Source organism: Capsicum annuum, chromosome 7, assembly GCF_002878395.1.
Source record: "Capsicum annuum cultivar UCD-10X-F1 chromosome 7, UCD10Xv1.1, whole genome shotgun sequence".
Classification (NCBI taxonomy): Eukaryota; Viridiplantae; Streptophyta; class Magnoliopsida; order Solanales; family Solanaceae; genus Capsicum; species Capsicum annuum.
Genome location: NC_061117.1, coordinates 2464460 through 2475600, shown reverse-complemented (window position 1 = coordinate 2475600; position 11141 = coordinate 2464460). Strand labels below are relative to the sequence as shown.

The window sequence follows — 11141 nt, the reverse complement described above, 5'->3', positions numbered from 1 at the left end:
AACTATGGGCTTTATGAATTCATACATGTATCGTGCTTACAGAGAAACGTATTGTATTTAATACCATAATCCTAGTGTTTCTCAACCATCAAGGACTAATTCACTTTAGTTCTCTCGAATCAAAAGCGTTCACCAAAAATAATACGAAATCTCCAAGTAGTTAATTTAACTTATAAAATAGGGGTTGGTAATCCTATTTTCTTGTCACTACTCTCTTTTCTGAACAACAACCTTTCTTTCGAACAAGTTGCGGTTTAAGGCATATCCTCTATGTTTGCAACCACGAGAATTCAAGATAAGCGAAGAGAGTATGATATAAACAAGTCAATGCATAATGAATTCAAAACCCAAGTGATAGATTGTATGCTACAAGGATTCCATAACCCTAACTAATAAACTTAGCTACTCATGAATAAAATGAAAATCACAATAGAAATATTCATCATACCAAAAACTAGAAGATGATCTTCGTGTGGGAATAGTGAAAAACAAGAGAGAAAAACATTTCTCTCTCTCTCTCCTCAAGCTAAGCCGCCTTTCTCCTCTCTCAAAATAATCCAGAATAATGAATCATGAATAAAAATTCAGCATTAAGCCTTTTAATAATCTTTTCTCTCATAATTGCCTTCTACGTCCCTGAACTAATTATAAATGACAAACTAGTCTTGGACATAGTTTCTAGGCGCCACATTTGGTCCAGATTGCTACTCTCTCTTTTGTCATATGTCATCCGCATTCCATAGTCCCATAATGTCTTCATCTACCTCATTAATACCTGAAATCATGCTAATCACATCGGTTAGCTCTATTACATAGAAGTAGAGTAAAGACATAAGAAACTAGGCACTTTGTTCTCTAAACATAGCTTAAATATGGATAAATTATGGTGCTTAGGCGTATAAATACACCCAAGATCAGTGTTGTGGGCCGAAAATCAACTGGGGCATGCCAGGGAGGTTGGGGATCGTCCCAGTGTGGTCCGTTTAAATATCTATGGACATTTGGGCGGACAAACAGGCGAAACGACGCGAACAGGGCATTTTGAGGCCAAATTAATGTGTTATAGCCCACGGTTCCTGGGTGGGCCTAGGGTTCGGGCATGCTGTGGGTCAAAAATCGATCAGGGAGATTGGGAAGCGTCCCAGTGTGGTCTTTTGGGTAGGCGGGGCCATTTAGGTGGTCAAACATGCGAAACGAGGCGTTTTGAGGCCAAATCAATGTGTTATACCCTACAGTTCTGGGGTCGGCCTGGGGTGCGAGCGACCAAGGAGTGCCAAGGAGGTTGGGGAGGATCCCGGTGTGGTCCGTTTGGGTGGACGAGGCCATTTGGGTGGTCAAACAGGCGAAATAGCATAAACAGGGCATTTTCGGGCCAAATTATTGTACTATAGCCCACAGTTCTGGGGGTGGGTTCGGGGTCACCTTATAGACTAAATGAGCCCCGAGGAAGGACCTGACCACAAGGGTTTATTGTATGTAGTCTCACCTTACATTTATGCAAAAGGCTATTTCCATTGAATATGCGGCCCCCTGTCGCATGACATCAACTCAACTTTTGAATCACCTTGTAGACTAATTGAGCTCCACGGAAGGACCTGACCACAAGGGTACAATAGCCTCACCTTACATTTCTGCAAAAAGGCATTTCCACACCTTGAATCTGCGGCTTCCTATCACATGACATCAACTCAACTTTACCAGTTACTCCAAGGCTTCCTTCCAAAACGTAGAATTGCTAAAGAGCTAATCTCAAGAAAATTGAGATAAAAAATCACTCTTGACACAACTAGCATTAACAAAACCAAATATACTACAATAACAAAAATGTTTCTTTCTCATGCCAAACACAACATTGCATATCAAGACCTTTGTGATACTGGATACATAAAAATAATACCAACTAAAAAAGTGACATTTTTGAAGTACAACACTATTTTTAATAGCAACAATTGCTCATAAATGCCATTCTTATTCAAGATTTTGGCATAATCATCATCTAAGTAATCACAAAAACTAATATTATTTCTCTATCCAAATTTCCAACTAAATCATCACTACAATATATCACACTTCTGGATCTCATTTCCAGCCTAAACTTTAATCAACCTACACTTTTTTCCTTATGATGCTATTGCACAATTTTACAGACAAGAATTGATCCCTTGAGTTGGGAAAAATGTATGGAAGTCCTAACAATTACGCCTCTATTTTTGCAGCGCAATTTTCCTGTGGATGCTGCTGCTTCTTGGCTAACATTTCAGCATGTTGTTCCAAGTACTCTCTGCTATTCATCTCTGTCAACCTGCATTACATGGCAAAATTTACATTGTTTCAGGTTACTAAATGATTTCAAAGAAAGGAAGGTGGTTTTGTGAATGAAATGCGAAGATGAAACAGTGGTGGCTAGTAGTAAAGTTGTTGCCATGTGACTAGGAGGTCACGGATTCAAACTGCGGAGCCAACCACTTGCAGAAATGCAAGATAAGACTCCATAGAATAGACCCTTCAGTCCTTCCCCGGACCCATGCATAACGGGAGCTTAGTGCAAGTGCAGTTCAGTAGGAGCAACTTGGATAAACGTACAAGTTTAGGCCAAATAGTGCAACAAGAGGACTGTTGAAATTATAATCAAATAAATAAAAATGAACGCCGGCGAATAGCCGGACTCGTTCATGGTCTTGATTTACCTATTGTTGGATGGTTGGACCCATGTTATATTGTTTATGCTCCAGATGTCTACGTGTGCCGAGAGTTAAAAAGCCCTTCACATGGAGGAAGATGGATGTTGACTGATATTCAACTATCCTCACTCATGATTTATAGCTAGCTTTTCCGGTTGAGTTAAGCCGAACATCCATTCTATTAACATGGTATCAGTACAGAGGCTATGGGTTAAGTCTCACTACCTATTTATCAAAAAGAATTTTGATGTGCTTGACTCAGGAAAATAAATCACGCCCGCGTGTTAAGGGCATGTTGAAAAAATAAGTACTTTTTTAACAGCTTGTTCTTTTAAATGAGGTGGGAATACAACTCAAGAAGATAGCAATTTACCTACTAATGGTGCGATCTTTTGCAAAACCTAACTCGTTGTCCACACAAAGGTCAAAATCATCGTTCTTCCTTGACCTTGAAGATGTTCTAGGTGCCATGTTTTGGGCGTCGGATATTGTCACGATCCTTTCAAAAAGTTCGATGGGAGATCCCTCAGCCGTGCATAAAAGTCTAGCTCTATTTTCATACATTACCTGATGATAAAATCAATTCTTTAATGTACGAGTTAGCAAAACTAAAACAAGTATCAAACTAGCAAAGAAGAAGAGAACTAACATCAACCAACGTCACAAAACGGTATGCTGCAGTTTTATTGTGAAGCCCAAAAATCGGTACACCTTCCAGAGCCAGCGTATGAAAGTTTTCTAGTTACATGAAAAACAAATGATCAGTCAAAAACCGCAATAAAATATACTGGTCAACTGAATTGGACCATCACAAAACTCAAAAATCATGTTAGTAACCATATATGCAAAGAGCGAGCGACTAAATGTTCAGCCAGAACTCGCACCAATTTCAATATTGTTTGCCACTTCAACGTTAAAAAACTCACCTATTGACCCTACTATGTAAAAGGCTAATCCTATTATTGAAGTTACAAAAAACTGAGGACCAGAAAATAAGCCACATATCACTCACTGAATAGTCCAAAATAGTCTGCCGCACCAAGAGGCCTATCACAGAGTTCCTCAAATGAAAATAATGCACATCCATTAGCACCCAATGGAACCTAAGCTTAGAGAAAAGACACAGTTTAAGTCCAGTTAGTCATAAGATCTTTATATCGTCAAGACACAGTTTAAGTCCAGTTAGTCATAAGATCTTTATATCGTCAAACCAAATGCACAGCTAACTTTAGTCAACTAACCTGTAATTTCCTTCCCATGACAACTTCGACCTCTTGTGGAACTGGTTGAGCATCCCCTATTAGCATTTGGAATTGCTTTCTAAGAACACTCGAGAGATCTTTTCCAATAAAGTAGAAGCCTTGTTCGGCCTACAATTCAAGTAAATAGGAAATAAAATTAAAACATGACCATAGATTAGCAAGAACAACAGAAAATTAACTTTGAGATGAACTTGTAAAAAGTTCAATACTATACCGAAGTCAACTTCCTGTAGTCCACTGCTGAACCAATTTCACGTACGACGCATCTTTCCTGCATCAAGATACTTTCTCAAGTCATTAAGCAAATCAACATGAGTTAGAGTTGAGAACGTTTAATTAAATAAAGGGTAGACAGTTTCCATTTCAATTTTTCTCATTATACTTGCGAAAACAGGTTCTTGAAGAAATTTTCCTTCTCTTTTTTTTTTTTTTCTCCGGCATAATACATAAATAGACACTCAAACTTGGCTACAGCAGACAAGTAAACAATCCAACTTTGAGTATGCACATCTAGACACCTCATTTTGAGTGTGTATTAATGTATTATGCCTTCTTTTCCCTAGGTTAGTGGTTCTTTAAGAAGATGGCACCGATAAATAGAAAGCATGAATAAAGTTCTAGGCACATGAAATGCGGCTAGTTGCCACTCTTAACAGAAATGCGGCAATTTCATATTATGGATGTCATTCTTGAAATACCTTTACAGTAGCTATAAAAGGAAGGAAAAGATCCCTCTGCAGTCCACGCTCATAAAGGTTATCGGGAGCACGGTTTGAAGTAGCAACAAGAATCTGCATTAGTAATTATTAAGGATTAATAGAGATAAAAAACCTTTGTTAACCTGTGTTTGCAGGGATTACCAGAACACAGGAGCTATAGAACTAAAAGACACGGTATATGGAACAATGATTTACTCACAGCACCGTTGCTGAATAACTGCCTAAACAAGCGGTTCAGAATCAATGCATCAGCCACATCAGTCACCTATATTAACAAGAGAGAAACTTTCATGGAATGAGATCTTCTCATAGAAGCTTAAAACAAAGCAATTAGAAAAAAGAAACGTTCCGAGTTCCATACTATACTGACATACCATGAATTCATCAAGACACAACAAAATGGCCTCGTCGGATATCTCTCCTGCCACAACTTCTAGAGGATCTGGCACACCCTTGTGCTTCTGCAATTAGATAGATGGCACAACGTTAAAATTCCTCATTTCAGACCTATGTTGATCGAACTCATAAACAGTACCAAAGGATACGTGTCGGATCCTCCAAAAGTAGTGCAATTCTTGGAGGATCCGACACGAGCTCGAAAACACATTTGAAGAGCCCCAGCAACATAGTTTTAGACACCCTAGTAGGTATTGAAGCAAAATATCAGAAAGAATAAGGCAGAATATGTCTAAGGCAATGATGTAAACTTTCAGGAATCTTGCATAACCATTTGAAAGGTTTAAGAAATGGCCAGATTCTAAGTGAAACGCTAAAAAGCTAAGCGAATGAAAATAGAGAGTATATAAAAGTTACTCCCACTCTTTCAAATTGGTTGTCTTAATTTCCTTTGTAGTCTGTCTCAAAAAGAATGTCTCTTTCCCTTTTCGGCAACTCTTTAATTCCAACTTTCCACATGAGCTGTTTAAGATCACAAGATTAAAGGGCATTTTGGTACATTCTATATATCTTTTGTTTAAGACCACAAGATTCAAAAGTCTTCTATACTTTTTAAAACTCCATGCCATGTTAAAACCAGACAAACCAATTGAAACGGAGGGAGTAGTTCTTGTGAAATTCAAGTAACCTACTTGATAGGTCTAAAATGGCTTGTTAAATTAGGAAGTCTTAGTGAAATATTGCAATAAATAATGCTGCAGTCAAAATAATTCGTAAACAGATCGAAATTAAACAAAGTAAAATTAGGTTCATACCTGTAATCGGCTATGAACATTCAGCATGAAGTCATGGAAATGGATTCTCTTTTTCCTCCAACTGCCAGGCCTGACATAAATGTTCATAGATTGAGATAAAAACTTGCGTTCTCGTATGGTCGTATTAAATGCAGATACAAACATCTGATTCTGGAAAAATAAATAATTTTGTAAGGTTGGCACTTACAACTGGTCGTAAAACAGATCCATTAACATTGTTTTGCCTGTCCCAACTCCCCCATAAAGATATAATCCTTTGACAGGGGAATATGATGACTGTGGTAAGAGACGGGACCATAACCATCTACTCCTACAAATTTACCAGAGTGAAGATGCATCAATACAGAGAAACATAAACGTTCACGGTACTAGTCAAATGTACAAGTTGTCAATTTCAAGATACAAACACACCAATTGAACTGGTGAACACTCAGTTGGTGAGTACCTGCTGGCTTTATCAGAAGAGGCATATTTGTCTAACCGGCAATCTTCAGCTTTTTCAATGAGCTGATCATAAAGTCTTTGGAGCTCTTGCAATGTGCCTACCTACAAAAATCATCGTCAGCATCTATTCTCAACAAGCAATGAAGAGATAAGAATTCATTGATCATCATATCAACTTCATTTTGATGTAACGGAAACTGAGCTTCGCAAACCAAATTTATTGTCCATTGACGCTAAATTACTGACTTTTGGATGTTCAGAACTCTTTATGGATTACAACATTTTACGGCTTCAATACCTCCAATGGACTCTGTGATTGAATGTCACAACAAGGAATTTCTCAATATGAGAGAGCCATTCCACGTGGTGTAAAACTATATAGACTACAAACTTTTTAGGAGTTCGGAAGACGTATAGCATATGACCTGAAGAAATAGGCAGTTTCAACTTCAAGCCGTTGATAAAATTGAGCTAATATGTGATCATGAAAGCACAGTGATGCATAAGTTACTCATCAGCATTAAGCCTACACCCGTCCTTCCCTTCCTAGCTAGTGTGTAACATTGAGTTGTTCTTCCATATGAAATTCTTACCAAAATAAAAGGTAAAGAGAAAAATGCATTATCTCAACCCCACCCACACCACCGGGCCAACCCGCCAGTCCACACACACACACAAATACCAAGGATAGGTTGATAAATAGAGTGCCATCAAGTTACAGAAAAACGAATTGAACGAATTCAATATTTCATAAGTGCACAAAAGGCACAATCAGAACGTGCTCATTTCTTCCTACTCTATTTAACCATAACTTAGCATCCAAATGCCTAACCAAAGCTGATTAACACAGGACTAGCGGTTGCTTACCTGGCAAGCATCTCCATCCAAGAGCTCACCTTCGGCAATTCTTCGTTCATATTCCACTAGAGGCCCGCCTTTGGTCTCCACTATAATTGAATCAATCAGAACGAAAACCAAAACGGTTAGAACTTATGATCGATATATACACAAAAAGTACATACAAGAAAAAAGAACTCATCATAAGACCATATACCTCCATTCCTAATTGTAGCTACATCAGCAAACATGGCTCTGAATGACATGTTATATGGTTGGCAATGTCTAGTAACACCATCATTATAGGACAGTTTGCATATACAGCCACGTCTTATATCAGTCGAAAAGTTTTGTCTTCTTACAAGACTATTAAGCACATTATCATTTCTATACTGCAGAGCGGATCTAATTTGCCTCACAGATTGCAGAACTTTCCTCATTTCGATTCCAAACCTCCAGGAAAAACAGCAAATTTTTATTCCTCCCTAATTTCTCTTAGAGTAGCCTCAACAAGTTCCTTGAATAAACACCAGTTTCTGAAACAAGCAAGTAGCAATAAACAATTAGTGGAAAATACATCCAACTTTCACAGAACAAGACAAACAATTCTCCCAGCATAAAAGTTTGAGCCACTGATTTAAAAAAAAAAAAACAAATTCTGCATCCATACTTTCAAGTTGGAGAAAAATACTTACTTTTTCTAACCTTAGTTTAAATGTAAAACACAGTTGGAAAAGTAAATGAACCAGACTAAGTACAGTCATTAATAAACTTTTGACTTTATTCCAAGAATTCAGTAAATGCCAACTATCAACACCTCAATTGTCTTGAATTCCACAGAGGTATTAGTTGACTAAAACATCAACCAAAATCCAAAAGAAAAAACCTATAAAGATCTAACTAAGACTAAAACCTATATTTCTCCATGAAACAAATAACCTGGCAAGATCAAATTAAGTTCAAGAAAATATTCTATGGAATCACAATATAAGCTAATTGATAGAGAGCTAATCGCGAGAAAAGATTGCAAGGGAGCTAATCTCAAGCAAAAATGCGAGAAAAACCATTCTTGAGACAACTAACATTACAAAAATCACATCATCTTCCACAAAAGGATTTTTGATGGAATCGCCTTAATAGAGGTTATAGGCTAAATGCGCCAAACCACAGAATTACAAGAGAGCTAATCTTCAAGAAAAATAAGATAAAAATCCATTCTTGAAACAACTACCATTAACAAAAATACACATCATTTCTCCCCCTAAAGGATTTACAGTGGAATAGAGCTAATCTCAAGAAAATTGAGATAGAAATCCATTCTTGAAACAACTATCTTGACATAAAAATTCATACTTGAAACAACTAAAATTTAACAGAATCACTCATATATCCAACAAAAGATTTCCAATGGAATCACCTCAAAACAGTTATGGGCTAATTAAACTGAACCCCATAATCTCAAGAAAATTGAGATAAAAATCCATTCTTGAAACAATTGTCTTAGACATAAAAATCCATTCTTGAAACAACAATCTTAGACATAAAAATCCATTCTTCGAACAACTATCTTGACATAAACATCCATTCTTAAAACAACTAGCTTGACATAAAAATCCATTGTTGAAACAACTAAAATTTAACAAACTCACATCATACATCCAACAAAAGATTTCCAATAGAATCACCTCAATACAGTTATAAGTTAATTAAACCAAACCCCAAAATTGCAAGAGAGCTAATCTCAAGAAAATTGAGATAAAAATCCTCTTGAAACAACTAATACTAACAAACAATCATATCTCCACTAAAAGATTTCCAATGGAATAACTTATACAAAGGATAATTGAGCAACCACCCAGAATTGCAAGAGAGATAATCTCAAGAAAGATAAATATCCATTCTTGAAACAACTAATACTAACAAACGATCACATCATATCTCCACTAAAATGTTTCCAGTGGACAAATTTATACAAAGGCTAATTGAGCAACCACCCAGAATTGCAAGAGAACTAAATTCATTCTCGAAACAACTAAATCACAATCATATATCCAAGAAAACATTTTCATTTTCAATAGAATCAATCACCTTATAGAATTCAAGGCTAATTGACCCAAACCCCACAACTGCAAGAAAACTGATCTTCAAGAAAAAGTTGAAACAACCAAAAATCACAGCACAAACACACACAAATGCATGCAGATTTCTCAATCTTTTTTCTGTATCTATCTGTGTGTGTCTGTGTTTTTTATTTTATTTTATTTTTTGAATTTTAACAGATAAACATTGGATAAACAAGCAAAAGAACTTATTTTTTCTATATGGGGTGTCAAAATTCTTCTTATATATAATAAAGACCAAGAAACAAGAAAGAGATTTTCAAGGCCCTATTTTCATGGAACTTTAAGTTTCTTTTTATGTAAAAAGCAAACACAGTTTTTCAAGAACCTATTTTTCTGGAATTTCATTGGGAAAAACAATATCATAGTAGCAGCAAAAAAAAAAAAAAAAAAAAAATGAACAAAGAGTTAAAAGTATATTTTTACTTGTGCATGTTTGACTTCGATGCTTATATACTTCATTTTGTTTATCTTTAATTATCTGTATTACTAAAAAAAAAAGAAAAATTAATTTATGTAATGTAATTTATCTTGACCCAAAATTTAAGAAAGAAAAAAAAATGAAAATCCGTGATTCGAAATAATTATTTTAAAGTTAAATTATTAAAAATACAAAAATATGTTTTTTTAGAACTGATTAAACAGAAAAGTATATCATATAAATTGAGACAAAATGAATATTTAATACTACTTGTCTAGTTTGATAAATTAATGAATAACTTTGTATTCATTTTACTCTTAATATTAAATATTAGTATTCATTATTAAAATGTTTCTTAAAATATTAAATTTATTATTATATTTAAATCATGATATATTTTAACTATTTATATTATTTATTATTTATTATAATAGTGAATAAGTATCATTGACGAATATAGTAACAAATACTAAAAAATAATTTTATCATCACTCATATTAATTACAAGTCATCTAAATAATATGAATATAGATATAAAATACTCGCTTCGTTTATTTTATGTATTGCCTTTTGATCGGATATGGAATTTAAGAAATGAGTGATGACTTTATAAAGTTTATAAAATTATCCCTCTTAAAATTTAGTACTCCCTCCGTCTCAAATTAAAGTGGCACATTGATTAAGAAAAATAATACTCCCTCCATTTCATTTTAACCGTCCCAAATTAGGATGGCACAGCTATTAAGAAAATAATGATTAGTAATATAACTTTACCTTTTTGCCCCTCTTAATTGTGTATTGTTGTTAGTTTCAATATCGATGGATGACTAATATCTAAGTACCATTTATATTTTTAATGGTGTACTCTTAATGGTACTCCTTTTTGCAATATTTTTCAATAATGTTAATAATAAGGAGTAATCAATTACACTAAGGGTATAATGGGAAAAAAATTATTTTATCTTGATAATTAAAATAGGACAGGTAAAATGGGACATCAAATTAAAAAATTTGGAACGGGAAAAATGGGATAGAGGGAGTAAATAACATGACTAATTTACCATAATACCTCTATCAAATGATATTTATTTTTTAATTTAAAGAAAAAGTAATTAATGTAAAGGGTAAAACATAAAAAAAAAATTATTTCTTCTTGATTAATGAAAAAAGACAAGTAAAATGGGACATCAAATTAAGGAATTTGGAATGGAGAGAGCATTTTTTAGTTGTCTGTTTTTTATTAAATAGGATCTGATAAGAATGAAATAGAGATATTGTCATTAAATAGTTAGGTAATTTTTTAAAATGAATTAAAAAGAAAATGGCAAAACATAAAATAAGAGAAAAGGGTAATAAATTATTCTTTAATTCTTCAATCAAGATAAAAGTTCTCCAACATTTTGTGAGCCTTTCTTTAGTTTTGGACTATTTTAATCAATAGTGGAA

At 34.7% G+C, this 11141-nt stretch overlaps 1 protein-coding gene across 1 annotated transcript; it reads right to left on the bottom strand.

The window, feature by feature from the left end:
* Positions 1-1852: 1852 nt before the first annotated feature.
* On the bottom strand, positions 1853-9698 carry LOC107854248 (AFG1-like ATPase). Its single transcript, XM_016699255.2, has 15 exons — positions 9243-9698; positions 7372-7690; positions 7185-7264; positions 6319-6419; positions 6061-6183; positions 5874-5943; positions 5037-5123; positions 4862-4927; positions 4642-4734; positions 4158-4214; positions 3923-4051; positions 3694-3784; positions 3331-3419; positions 3055-3248; positions 1853-2302 (listed from the first exon to the last, which is right to left on the bottom strand). The coding sequence occupies exons 2-15, from the start codon at positions 7592-7594 to the stop codon at positions 2197-2199; spliced, it is 1509 nt and encodes a 502-aa protein (XP_016554741.2). The 5' UTR covers positions 7595-7690; positions 9243-9698; the 3' UTR covers positions 1853-2196.
* Between the last annotated feature and the right edge of the window lie 1443 nt (positions 9699-11141).